The sequence below is a fragment of the Mytilus trossulus genome, chromosome 4, assembly GCF_036588685.1.
Source record: "Mytilus trossulus isolate FHL-02 chromosome 4, PNRI_Mtr1.1.1.hap1, whole genome shotgun sequence".
Taxonomy (NCBI): Eukaryota; Metazoa; Mollusca; class Bivalvia; order Mytilida; family Mytilidae; genus Mytilus; species Mytilus trossulus.
The window spans coordinates 35,276,377-35,303,256 of NC_086376.1; the positions used below are offsets into that span (position 1 = coordinate 35,276,377).

At 31.6% G+C, this 26,880-nt stretch overlaps 3 protein-coding genes across 4 annotated transcripts in view; 2 read left to right on the forward strand and 1 right to left on the reverse strand.

The window, feature by feature from the left end:
- The window catches only part of LOC134716573 (uncharacterized), a 26,795-nt gene extending 15,250 nt beyond the window's left edge, over positions 1-11,545 (forward strand). The window contains exons 11-22 of the mRNA XM_063579585.1: positions 698-834; positions 1,472-1,564; positions 3,845-3,931; positions 4,508-4,615; positions 5,573-5,759; positions 6,617-6,760; positions 7,235-7,320; positions 8,307-8,377; positions 8,689-8,858; positions 9,098-9,224; positions 11,112-11,185; positions 11,425-11,545. Coding sequence (XP_063435655.1) covers positions 698-834; positions 1,472-1,564; positions 3,845-3,931; positions 4,508-4,615; positions 5,573-5,759; positions 6,617-6,760; positions 7,235-7,320; positions 8,307-8,377; positions 8,689-8,858; positions 9,098-9,224; positions 11,112-11,185; positions 11,425-11,429 — 1,289 coding nt within the window. The 3' untranslated portion in view covers positions 11,430-11,545. The remainder of the gene's footprint in view (positions 1-697; positions 835-1,471; positions 1,565-3,844; positions 3,932-4,507; positions 4,616-5,572; positions 5,760-6,616; positions 6,761-7,234; positions 7,321-8,306; positions 8,378-8,688; positions 8,859-9,097; positions 9,225-11,111; positions 11,186-11,424) is intronic.
- On the reverse strand, positions 11,544-15,283 carry LOC134715193 (UPF0235 protein C15orf40 homolog). The gene is made up of 4 exons (XM_063577215.1): positions 15,115-15,283; positions 13,044-13,152; positions 12,750-12,877; positions 11,544-11,763 (listed from the first exon to the last, which is right to left on the reverse strand). The coding sequence occupies exons 1-4, from the start codon at positions 15,226-15,228 to the stop codon at positions 11,674-11,676; spliced, it is 441 nt and encodes a 146-aa protein (XP_063433285.1). The 5' UTR covers positions 15,229-15,283; the 3' UTR covers positions 11,544-11,673.
- Positions 15,284-18,511: 3,228 nt separating this feature from the next.
- Positions 18,512-23,819, forward strand: LOC134713878 (nuclear receptor 2C2-associated protein-like). 2 transcript variants are annotated; one of them, XM_063575164.1, is made up of 4 exons: positions 18,512-18,611; positions 20,668-20,758; positions 22,301-22,465; positions 23,682-23,819. In XM_063575164.1, the coding sequence occupies exons 1-4, from the start codon at positions 18,577-18,579 to the stop codon at positions 23,796-23,798; spliced, it is 408 nt and encodes a 135-aa protein (XP_063431234.1). In that variant the 5' UTR covers positions 18,512-18,576; the 3' UTR covers positions 23,799-23,819. The 2 variants fall into 2 exon arrangements, with proteins under 2 accessions (XP_063431234.1, XP_063431235.1); XM_063575165.1 differs by lacking the exon at positions 18,512-18,611 and adding an exon at positions 18,703-18,893.
- Positions 23,820-26,880: the final 3,061 nt, after the last annotated feature.

Consider the following 26,880-nt stretch of genomic DNA (forward strand, 5'->3'; position numbering starts at 1 on the left):
ATATCCATATTTTTCACATCAAGTTTAATCAAATGTAAAACATTTATACAGCTGTTTAAAATATTTTTTAAAAATCGTTGCATATAAATAAAAAAGACTGTATGTAACATAACATTTCTGCTCACGATAACCATCGTGCTTTCAAGTACCATGTGTTCATATATTTTTATTTATCTTTACGAAAATGAATACAATCTATCAGAAAATAGGTCAAAAGCACGTTAAATTGATGCATGCGAAGCGCTTTACTAGATTTAGCTTCATCAGGAACGCTCAAAGCTGAATATTTGAAACCCAAGGATGTATAAGAGCATAAACAGTTGAAGAGCTATCTATATCACCAAAACTAACAAAAAAGACAGCCAAATCCTTATAAGGTCAACTTTTCCTGAGAAATTTGATGCCTTGGTTTCTAATATTTTCAAGAAACAAGTATATAAACGGACATTTTAAAAATTTTGGCAAAAGATGCTTTCAAGACTTAGAAAAAAAGTGTTTATTAGATAATTGGCTAATTTGTCATATATTTTATACAGCTCGGTCATGATTAATAAAATATTTGTTTGTACTATAATCTGCTTTTCTGTTGATTTATGTTTCCCATTCCTTGACACTCATTCATTCAAAAGGTTTTCTTATAAAATATATCTGACAGATAAGATGACATTGTAATTTCGCTGTCTTATCTTAATAATAGGTCCAGTGGGTCGCATTGGGGATAATGCACTGCAGGGGCACATGATAATTTTTACGGATGAGACTTCCGGGCTTGTATTTCCAGAGTTGGAAATGAATGTAGGTGTTACCTGTTTATTTACCATCGGAAACTTTCGTGTAAGTATATCATTTTCACTTCATTACTCTGATAATTTTGAGGTCATTTTCTTTATTTCAATATCAGGAGAAGTAATACATGTAAGAGGATGAATGATGTTGTGAATCGCTACTTACTTACTGCAACAAAATGACTTCAAATCAATTTTATGAACGAATCGGTTTATATTCATAACAGCTTTATTTATTTTTTAAATCTTAGAAAAATAGAATTTGCACAGAAATAAAAAAAACAAAAAAAAACAAAAACTTTCAAAGGCGGATAGAGATACTACATGCTCACAAGTCTTAGATAAACTAAAACACCAATGCAAAAGCTAAAATCCACTAACCAGCAAACAGCTTACAACAACAAAATAGAAAAAATAAAGTATAACAATCTCAAAACCCACAAAAAAATTGCAGTAAGAAAAAGCAAAACACATATTGCAAACTGGTAAAAAAAATCAAAAGGTGACAATGAACGTGTTGGGTTCAGGTCAGTTTACATTAACTTCTCGACAATGTTGATAGTATGTGAAGTATTAACGTAACTTAAGAGTTCTTCGTTACCTAACGTTAACATTAGTTTTCTTACTAGTTAAGACTTTGCTCTTATAAACATTAATGAATTTCTTTGCAATATATCAAAATGTAGGGTCGTCCAGAGACCGATAGCATACAACAGTATATAAGTAGCACTCAAACTAAAGTATACTATGTTCCTGTTGGGGATAGAAAAAACAATCCTGTAAGTAAATGTACTACTGTTATGAAAAGTGGATATATGAGTAATAAATTTTAAAAATCATGAGATATAGATTATAAATAAAGGCAACAGTAGTATACCGCTGATCAGAATTCATAAATCGATTAAAAAAAACAAATCTTGGTTACAAACTAAAACTGAGGGTATTACATCAAATATAAGAGAAGAAGAACGACACAACAGAAACAATATTTGCAACACAAACAAAAACTAACTATAAGATAACAATAACAATTTAACTACAATTGTTTTGCTTTTTGAATGCGGCTTGTAAATTTCAGGGATTGTCGTAAACTTGAAATATGTTTTAGATGGTTAATAAAGGGATCGTTCTGGTTTAAGGGTGAAGTTATTTGTGTGTTACAGCAGAAAATAATAGAAACATTGACAAACATTTCTGTTGCAAATTATATTATATTTGGTAATGTTAATTCAATTCATCAATAAAAAAAATAAAAAGTTAGACTGTTCCAAGCATGAATGACATTAACGGTACTAATTTTCCTGCACCAGATGCGCACTTTGACAATACATGTCTCTTCAGTGATGCTCGTGGCCAAAATATTTGAAATCCAAAGCTTATATCAATGATAAAGAGCTAAAATCCGAAAGGTCCAATGCATTTGATATCATGAAGGCTGATGAACCCTTCTGTAGCCATAGGAATTACGAAATTGTCAAACTGGAATAGTATCAAAACAGCAAAACTGATGAATAATAGAGACGAAAGTGGCCATCTTATACATGTACCAAAAGGAAATTTCGTTCGAAGCACTATTGATTATTGTTTTATTGCATGTAATAGAAAATGGGGATTTTATTGTAAATAAAACCAACTTTTTTTTAGAATATCATCAGGCTTTAATGAAGATAATTTCGTAATGAAATTTTTTATATAGATGACTCACTTGTTTGTCCCTGATATGCTAACATTTTTCTTTATCGAAAAATCCTAAATTACTTTAAGATTCCCTAAAACTCTTTTGTTGAGTCACTAAATTCGAGTGCACCCTAAAACGTGTACTTCAATTGGTCTTAGTTTATATTTCTTTTAACACTATCTCATTTATAAACCTGTTTAGAGGAATCTTTGCTAGCATTACATGCAGTAATCCTCTACCTATCAAGCACCGAATTGTCAAATATTAGTGTACACGAGGAAATCTGTGGATTTTATATAGAATTTTCATATGTTCAGCATTGAATCAATACAAGCGTACATAATCCTTAACAGGCCCATGAATCGAGACTACAACAAGAAATAAAAATCAATCATTTTTGAATTTCGCTCATGCAAAGCATCAGCAATGCACGAAGACAAAAGAACAAAAATTGAAAGTCAGTGATTTTTAAGAACTGAAACGTCACTGATTAGTCTTTTGTAGACGAAACTCGCGTCCTGCGTAAAAGATTTTTATCCTGGTATCAATGATCAATGATGAGTTTATTGAATGTGTACACAATGCTCATACATATAGATTGAAACTTCTTACAAAAAATGATTTGAATGAGATCACAAAACACTCATGGTCGCATATAGATCAAACCTTGAAAGATGTGAATTTATGCAACTAGACAAAAACAGAAGTTAGTATGTGTAGACGTTTCGACGAAATGGAAAAGCGTCCCTTAAAAATAACTTTGTTTTTTTTTATTAACTTAAATGCAGTTAGTTTGAATTTAAAGTTTGCATACACTCAAAACAGTGCTGTGAGGAGAGACAGTATAATAGTTTATAGAAATAATCTGAACTGTGTTGAAACTTTTCCTTAATATGCTCTAACTGTAGAATAGGAAAAAGGAGTAAATTTCAAACGTTCCAATGTGTGATTTTAAAGTTTAAGCAATATTAATGACAAATGCTTCCTTGGTATTTATATGAATCATACGATTAAAAATATCTCGCAGTTTTGAAAAATAAAATGCGTCATGAGAGATATACTCAAATTTTAAAATATTTATTCATTGTCAACCATTAACTTCCATTCCGTCAGTATATCTAACTCAGCACTTTCATATGTACTTAAACACCACCATGTGCGTCTATTGGTGTTTTCGAATGGCATTTAAGTCAACCTTAAATACAATAAGGCCAGGCGAATTTCATTAAATAGTTGACTGATCATTATAGACCTAAACCTATTTCATTGTGTAAGTAAAAATAAAATAAGAAAATAAGAAAATGTTGGTGTTTCCTCCTTAATATTTTTTACATTTAGTGTTACTTATGTACACTATAATCCAGTTTATGCACTGTTTTAGATTTTGGAAGAATCAGTAAGACAGACACATGGTAAAGTCATACAAACCAGTGAAATGCATCGTTTGGTCAGAATGACTCAAGTTATCGTAAGTGAAAATTTGAAATATTAAATCGTATTTCCTTTTTGATTCATTTCAATTCAAACATTTATCCGTAACGTCTGTAATCCTTCGGAGTGATTTAACTTTCCATTTAGAAAACCGTTGGTCCAACATTTGGATTACCAAATATAAGTCTATTCCAATAAGGCATAGTGTACCTTGTAATCATAACAGTACGATCATACGTCAGCTATACGCCAATGAGACAACTACTCGACAGAGACCTACTGAACTTTACATGCATTATTTTCGTGAATAGTTGGCATAAATGTACTCTGTGCTAAATCATTAGTTGATTTTTCTGCAAAATAAAGGCAACAGTAGTATAGCGCTGTTCGAAATTAATAAATCGATTGAGAAAAAAGCAAATCCGGTTTACGAACTAAAACTGAGGGAAACACATTAAATATAAGAGGAGAACTACGACACAACAGAAACACAACACTATAATGTAACACACACAAAACCGTTCGCAATCAAGTGTGTGTCAATGTCCTTGCTTAAGTGATTGTCTAGAATTCTGACTAGCAACATAAACGAAGGAAAACATTTTTTTAACAGGGATTGGCTTCACAAATTGCTTCAGAGATAAGGTATTGTCCGCATGAACAGACAAGGGAAGTCATCAAACGAAAAATTAGAATGGGATCAAGTCATGACGATTCACATGTAAGAAATTATATAAGCAAATGGTATACTTTTGCATGATGTTCAGAATAAGGACCGCGTTATTTGATATGTTTTCTTGTTCTGGATGTTCTTTAAGGATAAAGTATAAGTAGAAAACACTTCATTTCCATTTTTTTCTAGAAAGCTCTTGATCACTTTTGTATTCCTACAACTGTCACATACAAAACAATTCATGAAACTTATATATAAGACTAACCGGCAGCATGATGACATTCTAGTTGTAATTTAAAGTTTTCAGATACATTGTTAGATAATATTTAAAAAATAATACATTAATAGGTTTAAATATTACCTGGGAAAAAACAAACACTTCTCTTTCGTTTTGTGAAGCTTATATAGTTATATGTCCACTAATGATCTAAATGTACATTACTACATATCGTCGCTGGACTTCCAAAATGTTGTAAATTACGAATTTTTCAAGAAAAAAATATCTCACAAACAGACTTTGAAAACTTTGACAAAATGAATGCTTCCAAAATGGTGTATGTGAACTTGAACAATTTTGTAAATAGCAGTGAAATGAAAACTTTGACATTTCTGGATTATCTGAGAACTTTAATTAGTTTCACAGAAATAAAGAAATGTACAATTATTTTATTCCAAAAGCCAATACAAAACGATTTTCAATTTTCATACAACATTTTGGAAGCAAACTTTACAAACAACTGGCATTGGAAATTTTGTAATATGTCGTATTTCAAACGATTTGATTGGTCTAGCTGTATGCTTTTTTGTTATATCAAAGATTTCCTCTCGCCCATACTTTTGGTGTCAAAAAGTCCTTTTATCCAAAAAAGTCATATACACCATTTTGGAAGCCCAGCGACGATATGTGATATCGAATTGCAATGGTATATTTTCCTATACTCAATATGTGGTATAATAAAACTGACGAAGTTTCCTTGAAATTTGTCTTGTGGACATTTATACTAGGATGATTGCTTGGATATGGTTATGGATTTTCTGAACCCTTTGAATATGGAAAATGGACAAGGGAAGTTTGTTGAACTAAGCGCAAGAACATTACAACTCGGTGATAGGGTTCGTCGTGGACCCGATTGGTCGTTTGGCGATCAGGATCGTAATCTTCCTGGAACAGTTATTGGGCAAGACGAGGAAGGTACGTATGTAAAAATGGTTGATATTTTATTACTCAATAATCAATAATCGATATAACTTCTTCATGTTGACATGACATTTCTGGTGTGTGTTCATTTTCTGTAAATGTATATACAGTTTGCAAAATGTTAAATGACTATTCGCGACAATAAGGTTGTTTTACCTAAAGACTTAGTTTGCCTTAGCCGTATTTGGCACCACTTTTCACATTTCTTTGCCTTTAATGCTCTTCAACTTCGTATTTGATTTGGCTCTCAATATGTTTTGATTTGGGTGCTACTTATGATTTTTATATAGATGAAACGCGTCTGGCGAAGCTAGATATCAGCTTGGTATATTAGAAGAGGTGTAAACATTTTCGTACTTAGGTATTTTGGTTCACCTTCAATGAAGACATTCATACCCGACCGATAAAAAAACGCATTATTTAGAAAATCTCTACCGACAAAGGGTTCGGGGGACGAGTGGTCTAAGTAGCTTTTATACTGTATTCCTAGCCTATCAGCACCGTGGTGGTGAGTTTGAACCCCACACGGTCAAGTGCGTTCGATGAAAACCTTTATTGACTTTGATTACGTTTCGTACCAAAGGTCGTAAGTTTCCTCTTCCTACTCCAGTTTCTTTAGCTATTAAAAAATTGTCACAATGATATAGACAAAAACTGAATGTGCCATTTAACACCTAACATCAATCAATCAAGCATCTTTCTATAGGACCAAGATCACAAATCGAAAATTACGGATCATATTTCTTATAAAATATCAGTGGAAGCATACGTGTTCATGTCGTCTTATGTCGATTTTCATTTTTATGAATTCGTTCTTGATAATTCAAAATACCCTTTTTTTCTTCTGAAAGGTATTATATGGGTAGAATGGGATCATGGCCAAGAAAATGTATATGCGTATGATGAACAAAGACACATTTATAAGATTATGAAAGTAAGCGAACCTAGAATACTTGTTGATGAGATGATCGCTGTTGGTTGTAAAGTTGTAAGAGGTAAGTTGAAAAATATGTGAATATCAAATTGATTTCACATCATTTGACGTTAATAATTAAAAAAGGGGGAAATAGTATGGCTTTTATTGGTTATTGTTTTATAAAACATGTTATTCTATGTGGTGTTTTGACTGGACACAAGTAACTCGTAGGATAAATTAGCTTAACAATATGCCACAATTGTTAACACAAATGATGAGCATACACCTGCAGTAGATTGGAACTGCACATTTCCTAAAATGGTACTGTTTGAACAAATTCAAATGGAAGTAACTAATTATCATCAATTGATGTATATGCTTTGTTTTTCTGTATGAACATGATATTGTTAATAATGTATACAAACAGAAACACTTAAATCATGACATTGATTTAAGCAAATTGTTCTTCAAGTGAATATTCCAAACATTTATTAATATATGTTTCAACTGTAAGTTCTATACGACATATTATATTTGAGACAATATATTATAGGGCACGACTGGAAGTTTGGTGATACTAATGGTGGACCAGATAGTATAGGAACTGTTTTAGATGTAAGAAGAGAAGGAAAAGTTGTGGTGAGTATAACCTTTAAAATCATGCAGATTCTACTTGTATCGTTACAAAACGCATTAAAATTTATAAAACGTTACAAAACCTAGAACTTATTATCTTGCAGTGAACAAACCATCTTTCAATATAATTGAGAATGGAAATGGGGAATGTGTCAAAGAGACAACAACCCGACCAAATAAAAAAACAACAGCAGAAGGTCATCAACAGGTCTTCAATGTAGCGAGAAATTCCCGCACCCGGAGACGTCCTTCAGCTGGCCCCTAAACAAATGTATATACTAGTTCAGCGATAATGAATGCCATACTAATTTCCAAATTGTACACAAGAAACTAAAATTAAAATAATACAAGATTAACAAAGGCCAGAGGCTCCTGACTTGGAACAGGCGCAAAAAATGCGGCGGGGTTAAACATGTTTGTGAGATCTCAACCCTCCCCCTATACCTCTAACCAATGTAGAAAAGAAAACGCATAACAATACGCACATTGAAATTCAGTTCAAGAGAAGTCCGAGTCTGATGTCAGAAGATGTAACAAAAGAAAAAAAACAAAATGACAATAATACATAATTAACAACAGACTACTAGCAGTTAACTGACATGCCAGCTTCAGACTTCAATTAAACTGCCTGAAGGTTATGATTTCATCATATGAACATCAGGCACAATCCTTCCCGTTAGGGGTTTAGTATCATACCATCATAACATATATGAGAAGAACATAACCCGTGTCATGCCAACAACTGTTTTTTAGAATAAATGTGTTTAGTTCCGACGCAAAGACATTATCAGTGACTCAATATTAACACCAAAATTTGCAATCTTTATTGACTTGACAACAGTATCGTAATTATATCCCTTCTTAATAAGTCTATTCAAAGGTTTTGTAAGTTTCTGAGGTGAATACTGATACCTTTGTGCTTTATAAAGAATATTTCAATATGCATACATTTTGCTATTTGAAGACAATTTTCGTTTTTATAATTTAAGGTAAGATGGGACTGTAAACGCACAGGCCTATATAAGATGGGACATAAAGGACGGTTCGAAATTCGATTAAAGTAAGTATTTTAAAAAGAACCATACGTCAGTAGAGAAACATCCTGTAAATTTATCATTGAAATGTATAAACTTTGAAAAGCATTTCAAAGAAATTTAGACTCTTGAACAAATTTGAGGACAAGAAGATGCATAATTAGATTCTATGGTGTCATATCCTCAAAGACATTGCATTATAGTGATAGTAAAAGTTGTGTGTTTTAGCTTTTAAATTGAAATTCACTGACTGAGCAAGCAAACTAATAATATACATCCATATTAACTGCTTTATTATATTCAAATTTACATTAAATTATGCATTGTCATTACAAAGAGATGGCAATGCCCAAACTAGTCGACAAGCCAGGGAACGAATTCCAGGACGTCGGCATGCTAGACGTCGATCAATGTCAGACGAGGAAGATGAATTTGTACCTGATGTACCCACTACATCTACAAAACATGCCAGCGACTACGTCATTCCTATCTATTCAGATTCAACAGGTACTCTTCTCTCTGTATGGCATTTACTTTATGAAGTATTAACTTTTGTTTATAATTGTATATGTTAACAATTAAAAATATATTTCAGCTCACTCTGTCTAATGATGATTCAAAAAGAAATCAAACTTATGTCAGTCAAAGGTGACCAAAAAGTAATGACTTTTATTTATAGTTAATAATATCACATATATTCTCTACCTAGTATAATAAAAACTTCAACCTTTGATCTTTTAACACAGTAAGCGCTATTTGGGAGTATCAAGACTGTTCTGATTGGAAGAAGTATCCTGATGAAATCAATGTAAAAATTGAAAGGGCTTATCAGAGGAAACAGAGGAAAACCATTATCGAAATCGATCGTACAACGTAAGTCAATCTTATGTTATAGTTTAATATATTGCTAGTAAAGTTCTGTGAAAATCTGTTAAAATACCCAATATGTTCCTTGTCAGATGTTAGTTATCATTAATATACCATCAACTTAATATTTAAGGGTATAAAAATAAAAAAGGCTTGGATAGAACAGCCTCAGTTTTTAAGGTTACATACCGAAATTTGATGATCTTTCTTTTTTTATTAATTGCTTTTTCTATGACGTCATATTTTAAGATAAGAAGTTAGCAATATCCTTTAACTCTACTTTCCGCTACATAGATGATGTTCTTTCACTAAATAATTCAAAATTTGGTGATTCTATCCCATTGAACTAGAGATAAAGGATACTACAGATACAGTTAAGTCGGCTTCATATCTTGACTTACATCTAGAAATTGACAATGAGGGTCATTTGAAAACAAAACTTTACGACAAAAGAGATGATTTCAATTGTGAACTTTCCATTTCTTAGTAGCAACATTTCAGCAGCACCTGCATACGGAGTATATATCTCCCAATTGATACGATATTCCCGTGCTTGCATTTCCTATCATGATTTCCTTGATAGAGGGTTGCTGCTCACAAGGAAGCTATGAAACCAAGAGTTCCAAATTGTGAAGTTGAAATCATCCATTCGTAAATTTTACGGACGCCATCACGAGTTGGTTGACCGTTATGGAATAACCGTTTTATAAATGATATCGGATAAGTTCATTACGTCGTAACTACAATCCCCTTCCATTTCATGAATGTGACCTACCGAATTAGACTAATTACCGGATTTGTTATCGCATAAGTAACACGACGGGGGCCACATGTGGAGCAGGATCTGCTTACCCTTCCGGAGCACCTGAGATCACTCCTAGTTTTTGGTGGTGTTCATGTTGTTTATTCTTTAGTTTTCTATGTTGTGTCATGTGTACTATTGTTTGTCTGTTTGTCTTTTTCATTTGTAGCCATGGCGTTGTCAGTTTGTTTTAGATTTATGAGTTTGACTGTCCCTTTGGTATCTTTCGTCCCTCTTTTAAGGGACCATGCATAAAAGAGGGACGAAAGATACCAAAGGAACAGTCAAACTCATAAGTGACCCTTTAGTAGTGGTGGACTGATTAAAGATACTTTTATAAAACTAGATATCATCGGAATCCGAATATTCTTTTGTTTATAATGAAATAAAAATAAAGTGTACTTTTAATAATATAAAAAAGTTTTATCCATAGAAAATGGGGAAAACATTGCCTAATCTAAGCTTAAAAAAACTGAAATTAGGTCAGTTGCAATCCCATGAAGACCTGATACATTAACGTTTTTCCTAATCAAAACTGTATGAATTTCATAGATTTTTACCTGGTCTTTCAAAACATTCATGCTTCAGGGTACGTTTGCCGGATCCGAAAAGAGCTACAGTGGCTGCAAATACGTTTTCAATTTTCACTGCCAAAAAAAAATGTTTACAGTGTTGTCTCCCCTCAAAACATGTATATTTAATCTAATTTTTTAAATTATTTAATCATTCAACCTGTTTTAATTGAAGTTAATAAACACATTTTTTACAACCAAATACAAAAAACATGATACTTTGTCACCAATTATGTTGATAAAAGGGAAATCCCTCCATGTCTTTTTTTTTGTCTGTTTCATTTTTAGCCATGGCATTGTCAGTTTATTTTCTATTTATAAGTTTGACTGTCCCTCTGGTATCGTTCGTCCCTCTTTCTTAATTTAAAAGTTGACATAGTTGTATCTTTATGGACCTGAACAAAGTGTACATATGATTCAGCATAAAACAAATATAGATTGTGCAAAGAATTATTTAAATATAATGCAACAATATATTCTGGTCTCTTATTTAGGATATTCACATGACTTTCGTTGCAGGTATGAAGTACATTTTTCTAAAATGGAACAAGAAAATCCACAAAACAAATCGAAAGTAACAGTAAGAAGACGAGGTTGGTTTTCTTATAACTTATATCACCTAGATAAAGGCTGTAATTTTATTAATCACCTGTTGGCTCTGACAGTTTTTATTTTCAATATTATAGTAATCTAAATAAATGTAATGAAGATAATGCATATGTTTGATCGGTCCGTTTTAATTTTTTCAAATAAAAAAAAGTCACAAAAAATCTGCTAATATTGAATTCACAAATTCTAAAATATCTAAATAAATAGTATTTATCTTTTTCAGACTGATGGTAATTGATGGAAACATTTTAGTGTTGACATAAATCTTTGGGATAAAGACAAACAAGAACCACTTCAGCTTAAAACTTTCGTGTTTATCATGTCTTTCGCATCCACGTTTTTGTTCATTTTGGGAGACAAACATGAAGATCTCATCCCTCGATTCAATAACATAATACTTGTAGGAAAATGTGGTTCATTGATCCTATAGAGTCAGCTCATACTGCTGATTGAGTGTATTCCTGTCTTTCATTTATTTGTCTATTTGGCTTTTGATATTTGTGATTATGACATCTTTTTCTAGACCATTAACTACCAGTACTTTGTTTCGCGATCTGGAACCCTGTATAAAACAATAAAAAAAATTGCAAACTGTTATCTAAATGTTCAGTGGATTAATTTCACTGAAGCTGTCATTAAACGGTTCAGTTTAATTAGCTATGTAGTATAAACCGAAATAACATTTAAACGTGTTTATTTGGCAATACCGCGTGTATGTCTCGCCTTTATTTCCAAATTTGATGTGTTTTTGTTAACATTTTCTATATCCTAGGATCGCGTAAGTTCACACCCATTCACACCCAAAAAAGACTGATTTTGTTAAACTAGTGTCAGCAATGCAATTAGAGTTTGGGATAATGTTTTCTCAATTTATTTCACATATAGGCCCCTACCAAAAAAGCATTTATTCTATACAAAACTTAAGAGTATTACAGCTTCGAAAAATGTAACACCTTTATATTTTATATCTGAACTGGTTATTTAATCATATTACAAATGCTGAAATATTGCCCAATAACTTTACAGGATTTGTCAAAGCTTGAGCATTTACCAAAAACAATAATCAAACACTGTCTACTGAAGTAAATCTGCGTATTTTCAGTTCGACCAATGAGTATATACAAAGTTTTAAAAAAAATCTAATTGATATTTAATTTATATTTGTTTGGGCTCTTGGTTATACCATTTGACAAAATTAAGGACTTTTTGTTGTGAATTTTCCTTGGAGTTCTATATTTTTTGTTATGTTACTTATTGATACAGTAAGTTCAAACTTCCTTATCCACATCGTTGTCAATATGATGGAACTTTATGCGACTTTATGCGACTGTTTAATCCACCATTTTCTACTAAGTAAGGAATATGACGGTTGTTATCCGTTCGTTTGATGTATTTGAGCTTTTGATTTTGCATTTTGATTAGGGATTTTCCGTTTTGAATATTCATTGGAGTTTAGTTTTTTTTGTGATTCTACTTTTCATCCTCTTTCATCAGAAATATCTAATAATTGAAAAAGAAACGTATACTATAATAAATGAAAGTATTTACCTTGTCTAGTGATATATCTGACTTTCTGATACCCAATACTTTGGCCATATATTTAACAAGTTCTGTATTGGCTTCTCCGTCCACTGGTGGAGCAGATATTTGAACACCTATTCCATCGTCTTCAAAACCTGTAAAAAGTATGTAATTTAAATGTAAGTTAGTGCCCTGTGTCTTTTTATCTCGTTTTTTAAAATACATGATCCAAATTTTGCACAACGTGTTGAATACGGTTAGCTTAGCAAAATTTGATGAAGAAACCTTACAAAATAACAATTAAAATGTAATTTATTTTACCTGTGATCGAATTGTGCTTGGCACCAGGTTTGGCTAAAATTTTAATTGATACAGATTTGTCAGGCTTCGTGTTAACAGGTCCATCGTCTGTAGGTTGTACATCTGCTTTCTGAAATTATATGTCAAGCACACATAACACAACACATTAAAAATATTTAAACAAATGCCAAAAAGTATAATTTTAATCACAACTAGAATATGATAAAATTGAGAATGGAAATGGGGAATGTGTCAAAGAGACAACAACCCGACCATAAAAAAGACAACAGCAGAAGGTCGTCCACAGGTCTTCAATGTAGCGAGAAATTCCCGCACCCGGAGGCGTCCTTCAGCTGGCCCCTAAACAAATATATACTAGTTCAGTGATAATGAACGCCATACTAAACTCCAAATTGTACACAAGAAACACAAATTAAAAATAATGCAAGACTAACAAAGGCCAGAGGCTCCTGACTTGGGACAGGCGCAAAAATGCGGCGGGGTAAAACATGTTTATGAGATCTCAACCACCCCCCTGTACATCTAGCCAATGTAGAAAAGTAAATGCACAATAAAACGAACATTAAAATTTAGTTCAAGAGAAGTCCGAGTCATATGTCAGAAGATGTAACCAAAGAAAATAAACAAAGTGACAATAATACATCAATAACAACAGATGTTTTTTTTATATTAAAGTCTCGCATTTTATTGATAAAAGTACGTTTTAATCATAATATTATACATGTATTATCAATATAAAATGTAGATGTGGTATAATTGTCAATGAGACAACTCTCAACCATTGACCAAATGGCGTGAAATTAAACAAATGGCATAGCAATACTTATTGAAGTATATTGCCTCTTTAATTTACATACATCTTTGTTATGTAGGTTGTGTCATATTGTTGCTGTCGCATGCTTTTATGCAAACACATGCAGCATATTATGTTTTAAATGAAGAGACTGCAATGTTATCATTTATACATTGTATAACTTTTTGTCTGACGATTTTGTTTAAATGAAACATTTCATTACGTGAAGTTCAATTTATTCATTTTCAAATTTTAAGTTTTATACTTTTTTTAAAAGGAAATTCGATATGAAGTATAACGAGCGTAAAGATGCCTTTTGAAATTCACCTTCCTTTCTCGACTTATTTCCTGTGTATGGTTATATGCTTGTCTATTCTACGTTACTGGTAAATAATTGTTCTGTCGATTCTACGTAGAACTAAAGAACACAAGAGAACTACGTAAAACTGAAACTCATTCGATCTTGATCTTGATAGGAATTCGGTGGTACACCCAAGGATAATAATATAATTGGCGTTCCGATTTCGTGAAAGAGGATTCTAGATAGTTATGCTGCTTCTCTGCCAAGCACGTAGCATTTATTAACGCCTGAGGCAAAGACTGGTAGTGTCAAAGATAAAATTATTAGACTGTTGCCCGGTGAATTAGCACGTTAAACCTCCGGATAAGCGTGTTGGTAATAGCGGGGATCATAGCAAATTAACGCGTTCTTGTTGTAATATTCTACTTGCCACGACAAGGCCGCATCAGACTTTATCCGATCCACCCATTCATTCCATTATAATAGTTAAAATGATGCATATGAAACAGTTTGTGTATGATGAATAAGAGTCGGCTGTATCGTACGTTGTCGTTGGCATTGCATGATTCAAAGTTCTCGTGTCTCCTTTTCAAATGCCGCCTGCGTGTTGTTCAAATTGATTTGTAAAACAGTTTAATATGTACATGGACATTATCCTATTCCCATTGCCCATATTTTATTACTATTGACAGAACCTACGGTCTTGTGAGTACTAGTGATTCACTAGTGCCTACGGATATCATATGATGTGTGAAACGCGGCCAATGGAGTATCCAATATGGAGTATTCTGCAGAATCGGAAATAGGAGGCAGGTGTCCCGCGCACCCTTTTTGGGGCTATATATGATCATTTATCAGTATGGTTAACGCATAGACTTTTTACATGTCCCACTCCAAACATAATCGATTTTGGTATTGTCATTATTTTAGGAGTATTTAACTAATATTAACGTCTTGGATATGAAATGATTCACTACCTTTTCAAAAGCTTTTCCCTTCTTCGGCATTGTCTGTTTACATCGGCATGCACAATGTGATACAGTTTTAACTCGAAAGATCGCTCTGTGTAAGGATTGCATATAGTTATACATTTGTACTTTCACTTTCTCTTTTAATCAATATACATGTAGGTCAAGTAAACAAAATTTGAACCAGTAGTAGATTGGTAAAACGAATGACCGAAAAGCAAAATTATGAAAATAAAGAAGTACTTGCAAATTTAATTTTTAAATCATAGTGATGTCGACGAAAAGAAAAATTATAATGCAAAAGGATATGTGTAGTGCCCCCCCCCCTTTTTTTTTGGTTTAGGTATCATTGCATTTAGTAACCCAATGTTTATATGTTATAAAGGGAGTATTCCGCAATTAACAAACTTAATTTTTATGCAGATAGTGTATAATAACAATATTATCTGAAAATGCTGGCTCTTTGGTTATGACCATATATATATATGCAAAATATTGCTTGATTAAAAATCATCATTGGAAATTGAAACCATATCTTTTAGATTTGTAGATTTAATCACAATTCTGTTTATTATAACATTTTAATTATTCAGTTATTATAACTTATATCACAACTTTAACTTAGGTTATACGTGTTGTTATATAAGGATAATTTCGAATACCTGCATTGTAAATCTTTTATCCGAAATTGAGCCGGGATGATGTCACACTTCTTAGTTATGGTTAGTTTATGTATGGAAGTAATGATTTAAATATTACTTCCATGGTTTATGCAAGTACTCAATGGTAGTTTTTTTCCTAAAGATCATATTCAACATTACTTCGACGATTTAATTAGTTTTCTTTCTTTTGATTTTTCCTGAAATCTGTGTGCAATATATACAATCATTGTAACAAATATATTTTTGCACAAGCTTTGCAAATTACCTCAATTCATTTTTATTTTTATTATTATTATTACTAAATTGTATTCTAAATAAACTTCGAATATAGAATACATTCTGAGGGGGAACAAACATCGACCTATATTTTGTTCAAAAGGTACTTTATATTAAAACTCTACAATCTCTACCATACAATTTTCACATCACTGAGTGCATGGGTTTAATGATCATAAAATAAATTTGTAAATGAGTATATTTCACCATTTCTTTTGTTGAACCGAACTCGACGGTATATTCGAAAAGGGGAAGTTCATAAAAAGGGACGAAATCAAACGTTAACTAACGAAACAAGTGAAAACCAACTGTCATATTCCTGACTTGGTGCAGTAACTTTCCAAAGAACAATATGGGTTAAACCATGGACAGTCTATATTTGTATACTAACTTAGTATAGACTGTCCCTGGTTTAACCTTGTTATATATCATATGTAAGTCCATTGTGAGACAGTTTTCTTTAAAAACATTAAAATAATCTCAAGTATCAAAGATCATCAAACAATGCACACTTACAAAAACAAACCTGACACTTATTCTGTTTTCAAAAAGAGAAGTATATAGATATCATTGATTATAAAAAAACAGTCCGGTCTGTATATGAAATGTGGCTAAAAATCACTGCTTAGTCAGAAATTCAAAAACATGCGTAGATAGGTCTGAGTGCTTTCAGTGTTATGATTGACAAATCTGAGGATGGACGCCACTCCTCAATCAAATGCCCATTTTATAATAATTAGCGATGAACTCTTTCAGAATATTTCTAGCACTTTGAAAATGTAGATGATTTTTTCAAATTGTTAGCAAAAGAAAATCTTTACTTTTATGGGGAAAATGGTAATTTTACAGGTAGTTCTTTTGACATCAGAAGAACAATTCTTAATACTGTTCATTTAATATGAATAATGTGTTTAATGTATGTTTTGGTGTGTTTTTCTGTTTGGTTGGGTGCGGGGGTTTGATTCTGACTGAGACTTAGTGTGATATTCATGTTACATTATCATGACTTATTGTTGACTTAATTACTTCAATCATTGTATCTGATATATATGATCTTTACGGACCCTAAAATCTAGAAAAATCAAATATTCTTAGTATTCAGATATATACTGGTGGAGTCGTTGCTAACTGTTTCTTTGACAGCTGTCTAAGATTATCTTTACAATGCCAGTTTATTGAAATTATCAAATTAATTACAGAAATGGACTTAAGTGTAAGTAGGACCTGGGACTATTATAAATGTACCAAAGGGACAGAAATTAACTTTTTCCTTGTTTGAAACATTCCAATAGGGAACATATATAACATCAAAATCTGACAATCAGAGCTTTTTTTATTATTATCATAACGCTGTCATAATTATTTTTCGAAAGCACTTTATCTATTTTATTATCAAAATCTTGTGCAATACTACAGAAAACATAAAGAGCTGCGCTATAAGCGCATGATACTCCCGTTGCCCTTTTAGCTTATATGCTTTAAATGATTTATTTTTGTACATTAATTAGGCTGTTAGTTTTCTCATTTGAATTGTTTTACATTTGTCGTTTCGTGGTCTTTTATATATAGCTGACTGTGCAGTGTGGGCTATACGATGACCTATAGTTGTTAATTTCTGTGTCACTTCGTCTCTTTTGGAGAGTTGTCTCATTGGCAATCACACCATGCACACATTCTTTTTTATATTATATGATCAATTTGAAATACTGTGAGTCCTGTCAAATATGTTTAATCATTTTAAAAATGTACAAAGTGGTAACCCTTTGACACAAAACATGAACAATTTTGCACTTTTCATGGCTACCTGAAAAAACGTAAAATCTGAAATTTATAAAAATCGAAAGGGAGCTTACGTTAATAGATAAACAATTCAACAAAGTTTCATAAAAGTTGGTGGCATCGTTTAACTTTTTTAGTAATTGTCCGAAGTGTGAACATATTTAAAGACATAAGACATAAGACATTCATAAGACAATAAGGCAAAAGACACAAGACATTTTTACTAAGGCAACGGAATTTACATAAATACAATCCGCTTAGATCAGATGGTAACAACGATAAATATCTCTCAAAAAAAAATTCATATATTCTGTAATTAATCAGATTTAATATAGCAATTATTTGATCATCCCACATCAAATTAAATCCACATTCATATAAAGTATTTTTAATTTCTAACCACCATTTAGAGTGGTCAATACCCCTTATACTAAGCTGATACAATATAGAATACAGTGTATATGATTTTTGCACCATATAACAAATTAGGTACAACTATTGTATCAAATAGCTCTTGTTGCATATCAATTGTTCAATTCAACTTCATAGCCTTTCTTAAGACTATAAACATGGCTTCTCGGAAAGCGGACCAACAATGGATATACCATAATAAAACGGGTAATGTTGGTTACTATTTAGGACGTTAATTTATGGTATTTCGTCAGATTTTTCGTCTTTATCTTTTAAACGTTTTAAAATGACTGGTTTGAAGCTCATATTGCAAAATGTAAATCGACATTGAAGAAAATTAAAAATGAGAAAAATAACTAACAAAATCTCGAAAATTCGGTAATACCTTTTGACAGATACCACTTAGGCTCCCTCTTAATCATCCCCTATTTTGTTGTACATGTATGTATTTTCGGTTTTCTAGAAACGGAAAATATACCCAGATGAGCAGACACCCAGGCAAAGATGACATAATTTCAAATGAGATGCATACCTGCCAACTGTAACTATTTGCGAGGGATTTCCCCCATGGAAGCTCCCAAATGGAAATTTTGAAAGAGCAATTTTGCCCACAATTTTAAACACAATGGTTTATTTTACAAAGACTACAGGCTTTAAAAGGTATGAAGAAGCAAAAAACAACACTTTATAGATGCATTTGAAACCCCCTTTGATGGTTTTTTTAGGACTGTAAGAGCCATCATGTCTTATTGGAAATAGGGCCCTTCACGGTTAGTTCGGCCATATTGGATAGGGGGCAGATTTTTATAATGGAGGTAAAATGGTGTGGAAAATATTGGAAAACATCATTAAAACAATTAGCCAAACTGACTGGAAGAGCCCTATTATTTTGATTTTATGATTTAATTGCACTACTTGAAAATGATAGCACATAATCAGCAGAAAAATAAAATCCCCCAAAAAAGAGGCATAAAAGTTACAAGCCTATTTGAGTACCTTCTACTATATACAAACTTTAGCAGAGTGATAATGCTGATACACTTGGATGAACAATAATGAATGATTGATTTTGGTGTTTTAACACACCTTTTAAGCATTGCAATTAGGCTAGTTTATTGATGGAGGAAGCTGAGGTCCCATAAAAAACCCACAGACCTTTGATAGGAAATGAACAATAATGAAAAATATATCAAGAATATGGTAACAATAGATATAGGAAGATGCGGTGTGAGTGCCAATGAGACAACTCTCCATCCAAATAACAATTTAAAAATTAAACCATTATAGGTTAAAGTACGGCCTTCAACACGGAGCCTTGGCTCACACCGAACAACAAGCTATAAAGGGCCCCAAAATTACTAGTGTAAAACCATTCAAACGGGAAAACCAACGGTCTAATCTATATAAACAAAACGAGAAACGAGAAACACGTATATATTACATAAACAAACGACAACTACTGTACATCAGATTCCTGACTTAGGACAGGTGCAAACATTTGCAGCGGGATTAAACGTTTTAATGGGCCCAAACCTTCTCCCTTTTTCTGAAACAATAGCATAACATCACAACATAATACATACATTTGTAAAACAATATAGATAAAATTGCATACCATTATTAGCTGTCTTGCGATAAAAGTCATGCAAAATTACAATTAGAAATATACTTGCACTTGCTTATTTGTGTAAATCAATTGCTTTCTCATTGCCTTATAACCCTTATGATTATGCCCTTGATTTGGATAGACTCAATGTGTTTGTTAATTTTTTTGTTTTTTCAAATGCATTTTGTAAATGTGAAACAATGGGTTTGTAAACTCACTACTCACATTTTTGTTTACTTAAGCCATACCTAGTGATCCTACATTCCGTTGTCACTACCGGCAGCCACAAATATTCACTCTGTGGTTTAAGTTTTTGAAATCTTAAAGACATTCTCAAACTTACTAAGCTAAAGATTTATACCAAACTTGGACAGAAGTTTGTTAATGGGCATAAGACATGTAAGATAGTATTCAGAGCTAAATTTTGTTAAAAAAATATCCATATATTAATGGGTTTAGTTTTCCTGCCAGATAACATTACATACAGTCAATGACAGTCTGAAATGAGTTCACACTTATAAAACATTTATTAGATTCATAAACCTTTCTGTTTTTTTGCCAAATTTGAACAGAAACTTCTTGCAATAAAAAAAAATAAAACTATCAAGTTGAAAATTTGCAATAATTTTTCTCCATTTTTGTTGAGCCAGAAAAAGTAGGCAAGACATTGGCATGACTGGTTCTGCGGAACCCTTACAATTTTTTTTAATAACTTAACCAAGCTGTATATTTGTACCCAGTTATTTTAAATTAAAATTGTTGAATATAGATAGGAGTTAATTACAATTGTTTATTTATTATAGTAGTTGTTGTTTTGTGTATTTACAGAGTGAGTTCAGTTCTAAACAGGGATACTAAACAGTTTGGTAAAAAGTATTTGGTAGATGAAGAGGATGATACATGTTGGAATTCAGATCAGGTACAATTTTATAATGTAGACATGGTAGTCAGATTCATGTTAACATTAGTATGGTTTAAATTTCAGGAACATCTTCCAGGTATACTTATTGGTTGTATTTTCATATTCGTAAATATATTTTTTAATTTCTGATGGTATTAAAATGTGCTATTAATTTTTATTTTGAAAAGCTGACATGATTTCATTGTTTTAACAATATAGAAAAAAAAATGTGAAATAAAGAAACTATAGGTCACTATACAACCTTCAACAATGAACAAAACCTATACTGCACTTCAGTTTTCATGTCATATACATTTGTAGTTTTTGTATTATTTGGACTTTACTATCCCAAACTGATATACAAATTGAAAAAGTTCTTAACCACACAGCTTAGTTTTGAACCAAGTTAAGTTTAAACTGGCAAGTTGAATCGCAAATCCAAAATAGACAATATTTATTATCACAAACACATTTATATTAAATGATTAAGGTATGCAGTATACTTGTAGTTAAAGAAAGAAATTCAATATATAAATTGTATAGCATGTAAATTGATAAATCAGAAAACCATCTGAGTAGCACTTAAGGGGGCTCACATGATCTAAATCATTTTTAATTTAATATAAGATTTCCCTATTTTTTTCTATAAATGAACTTTATCTTATACCTAATAGAAAAATAAAATAAAAAAGAGGGGTCACCGATCATTTACGCTCACAATTTGTCTTCGAAAAAAGCATACATTTTTGTAAAGGTACTTTTTTTCTGTTGAACTAATAGGAGAAAAAGAGGTAATATCAAAATAAAAAAGAACTTAATTACAGAAATCGCTTAAATTTTAAAATTATTTAGTCAATGTATAGCTAAGGCGAAAACAATGATAAAAAATATAGGTCACTGATGAGTAAAAAAAGATATTTCAATTTTAATGCCAAAAAATAGCATTTTTGCACCAAAGGGAGATAATTTAGAGCTTTTTCAATGATATATACATTTTCAAAGTCATCTGGGGCCAAACTGAATCGATTTTTTGGGTTAATTTTTGTATCATATTATGCAGAAATAACTAATAGTTTAATAAATAAAATTTGTTATGAGAAAACAAATGTTTATTTTTTGCTGAAATTTTTGTCTCCATAATAAGAAATCTTTCCATTTAAGTTTAGTAAGATGCCTAAAAAAATCTGTTCTATCAAGTTTGATAAGTTTTGTGATTGTTGGTTCATTGGAGAATTAATCTAAAATTGAACCAACAAATTATTAAATTTAACATGTTTAAGAAACAACATTAAACAGAGCCAATAATGAAACAAAAATATAAAACGGACAACTGCTGTAAAGTGAAGGAAAACATTCAGACTAGTTCTTTGACCTATAAATTGAGTTAGAAATCAGTTAAATGAAAAGTGCTTGTTAGGATGCTGTATTTCCTTTGTGTTAATATTAGTTTACAATTGTAATACCTTATTTTTATTTATTTTTTATTTATGGAATTTTATAGTGATCATTTATTGTTATCATGTTTATTACACATTTATGTAATTTAATTTGTATATTCAGGGATCACCACAGTGGATAGCAGTTGAGTTTGATCAAGAAGAGATTATTACAGAAATCAGAATTAAATTTCAAGGAGGCTTTGCTGGACGAAAATGTTGTGCAGAATCATTAGACACATCAGAAAAAATAATAGAATTTTATCCAGATGATGTAAACTCATTACAAATATCCTTTTGTTATATATCATAAATTCTCAAGACACAACACTGCCATCCCACCTTGCATATTCTACCTTATGTTGAATAATTTCGTTGTTCTGAAAATGCATGAAATAATTGACTCTGGATGCAATCAAACAACAATTAACCTAAATAATGAAAAGAATTTCTGATGATTTCTTTTACCAGTGTCTACAAAAATGATTTAGACAAAGTTGCAATTGTTTATTACTTGGCAAAGTAGATATACACTAAAATTAATGCAAAATTTTAGTGTTGGTATGCTATATGGTACACTATTTGTCTCACATTTACCAAAATTAGTTTGATGTTGCCCCCTAGGATAGGAACACCCCAATTTATTTTTAAGAAGCTTGACCAAAGATCTGTGTCATACATTGCAGCTTCAATTTATTAATTGAAACTGAAACAACACTTGGTTTGCAGATGATTTTCTTTAATCCTTTTGTGTCAAAAACTCACCTTACTTAATTTGAGAATGCTAATTTGAAAGAAAAAGATCCCAATTGATTTTGGACCAGCAGGTTAAAGGCAAAGATAAATTAATAAATGTATCTATAAAGTGACTGAAAATTATAGAAAAGTTTTGTTTTGGAACAGTAACATTGTAGATTAAGTATTAATCAGATTTTTACCAATCTTTGTCAAGTAAGTCACTTTGGGGATAAAAAGCAACCAACTCATTTTATTAATCACACCTTGAAAGGAAGATTTTATTAATTTTTGGTTTTATCAATTATATGAAATATATTGCCAGTAGACATCAGTCTTCCCCACTAAATTCTTCATCTGCCTTAAAAACAGTGCCAAACACAAACTTATTCTTTATCTTCTAAATTCAAGAAGATAGTAATTTTGTTGATATAACCGGGTTTATAGTGCTTCTACATCTTTTAATTTGCTGCAAAGATAATAATACAAATGTCTTTTTTACATGTAAGGGAGCTACCATTTAATCTTAATGTTAGCGGGGCAGTTATGTTTTTTGTTTGAGTTTTAAATTGGCACACCGTTTTTCAATGCTATCAATGTCCCTTAAGCGGATTGATTTATGCACACAAATAAATTTATACGGATTTTCTATGTATTAAAGGTGTTTTGTGGGGTCAAATTTATTAACTGTATGTGTATTTAGAGAGGTTTCCACAAACTCTTTTTATATTATTTGAAATTAATCATAACTTTACCTTAACTAATGGTACAGCTTTAAACTAGATAAACCTCAGCCTGTGAAAAAAATAAAAGTGATATTCAACAATAGCACAGACTTCTTTGGTAGAATAACTATATACCAGTTTGATATTTTAGGAGAAGGATAATAAAATTGTTGTAATGTTTAATGATTTTAGCTTATTTTTATTGCATTGGAGCTTTAATGGAAAAGCTGGCCATCAAGCAATCTTGAGACATATACTTTTAGTTCAAGCTACTGTGATACATGGCCTTTGGGCTAGCATGTTTTGTTTTTTCGAAAAATAACAGATATTTATTTGAATAATGAGGTTTTAGAAAGAAAATCAAATGTGCATATGATCTATAAACGACTTTCCCAAGTGTGACTGTTTAATGGTGAGTCATTAATAATATTTGTGATTGTCAGGTTGAGGGGACCTATTAATGGTGAGTCTTTCATAAAATTTGTGATTGTCAGTTTTAGGGGAACCATTAATGGTGAGTTATAATTGATAAAGTTTGTAGTTTTGTTAGTTTGATAGAAACCATTCATGATGAGTCTGATAAAGTTTGTGATAATGTCAATTTGAGGGAAACTTTTAATGGTGAGTCATAATTGATTAAGTTTGGGATTATGTCCGTTTAAAGGAAACACTCAATGGTGAATCATTGATAAAGTTTTGGATTATGTCAGTTTGAGGGAAACACTTAATGGTAAGTCATTGATTCATTGATAAATTTGGGATTATGTACGTTGTATGAAACACTCAATGGTGAATCATTGATAAAGCATGTAACTATGTCAGTGTGAAAGGAACCATTAATAGTGGATCATTGATAAAGTTTGGGATTATGTCAGTTTGAGGAAAACTCTTAATGGTAATTTAAAAAAAGAAGATGTGGTATGATTGCCAATGAGACAACTATCCACAAAAGACCAAAATGACACAGACATTAACAACTATTTATATAAGTCATTTTTGAAATCTGTGATTATGTCAGTTTGAGGGTAACCAATAATGGTGAATTATTGGTAAAGTTTGGGATTATGTCATTTCGAGGGGAACTCAAGCGCTTAATGGTGAATCATTGCTAAAGTTTGTGATAATGTCAGTTTTAGGGGAACTATTAATGGTGAGCCATTGATAAAGTTTGTTGTAATGTCTGTTTAACAGTTTAAGGGGAACAATAAATGTTGTCGGAGCCATAAATAAAGTGTGTTATTATGTCAGTTTGATAGGAACACTAAAATTGTGAATCATTGATAAAGGTTGGAAATATGTAAGTTTTAGGGGAACCATTAATGGTGAATCATTGATGAAATAAAGGAAAATGTCAGTTGAATGGTGAATCATTGATAAGGTTTATGATTTTGTCAGTTTGAGGGGAACCATTAATGGTAAGTCATTGATACAATTTGTGATTTTGTCAGTTAAAGAGGACTCTCAATGGTGAATCATTGATAATGTTTGGGATTATGTCAGTTTGAGAGGAACCATTAATGTTGAATAATTCATAACGTGTGTTACTATGTCAGTTTAAGAGATACACTCAATTGTAAATCATTGATACAGTTTGTGATAATATCAGTTTCAGAGATACACTCAATGGTGAATCATTGATACAGTTTGTGATAATATCAGTTTCAGAGATACACTCAATGGTGAATCATTGATACAGTTTGTGATAATATCAGTTTCAGAGATACACTCAATGGTGAATCATTGATACAATTTGTGATAATATCAGTTTCAGAGATACACTCAATGGTGAATCATTGATACAGTTTGTGATAATATCAGTTTCAGAGATACACTCAATGGTGAATCATTGATACAGTTTGTGATAATATCAGTTTCAGAGATACACTCAATGGTGAATCATTGATACAGTTTGTGATAATATCAGTTTCAGAGATACACTCAATGGTGAATCATTGATACAATTTGTGATAATATCAGTTTCAGAGATACACTCAATGGTGAATCATTGATACAATTTGTTATTATGTCAGTTTGAGAGATACAATAAATGGTGAATCATTGATAAAGTTTTTGAATATGTCAGTTTGAGGGGAACCATTAATGGTAAGTCAGTGATAAAGTTTGGGATTACGTCAGTTTGAGCGGAACTCTTAATGGTAAGTCATTGATAAAAATTATGATTATGCCAGTTTGAGGGGAACCATTAATGATGGTAAGTCATTGATTAAATTTGTGATTTTGTCAGATTGAGGGGAACCATTAATGGTAAGTCATTGATAGAGTTTAGGATTATGTCAGTTTGAGGTGAACCATTAATGGTAAGTCATTGATAAAATTTGGGGTTTTGTCAGTTTGAGGGGAACCATTAATGGTAAGTCATTGATAAAGTTTGGGATTATGTCAGTTATAAAAGGGGAACTATTTATGGTAAGTCATTGATAACATTTGGGATTTTGTCAGTTTGAGATGAACCATTAATGGTAAGTCATTATACGACCGCAAAATTTGAAAAATTTCGTCGTATATTGCTATCACGTTGGCGTCGTCGTCTGCGTCGTCGTCGTCCGAATACTTTTAGTTTTCGCACTCTAACTTTAGTGAAAGGAAATAGAAATCTATGAAATTTTAACACAAGGTTTATGACCACAAAAGGAAGGTTGGGATTGATTTTGGGAGTTTTGGTTCTAACAGTTTAGAAATTAGGGGCCAAAAAGGGGTCCAAATAAGCATTTTTCTTGGTTTTTAAGTAAATAGAAATCAATTGGAGTTATCTTTCTTTGTATAGAATAGTAGTTGAATCAACTTTTTTGCACCATAACTTTAGTATTAGTGAATGGAAATCTATGAAATTTAATCAGAAGGTGTATGACCACAAAAGGAAGATTGGTATTGATTTTGGGAGTTTTGGTCCTTACAGTTTAGGAATTAGGGGCCAAAAAGGGGTCCAAATAAGCATTTTTGGTTTTCGTACCATAACTTCTGTATAAATAAATAGAAATATATGAAATTTAAACACAAGGTTTATGACCATAAAAGGAAGGTTGGTATTGATTTTTGAAGTTTTGGTCCTAACAGTATAGGAATAAGGAGCCACAAGGATCTAAAATTAAATTTTGTTTGATTTCATCAAAAATTGAATAATTGGAGTTCTTTGATATGCCGAATCTAACTGTGTATGTAGATTCTTAATTTTTGGTCTCGTTTTCAAATTGGTCTACATTAAGGTCCAAAGGGTCCAAAATTA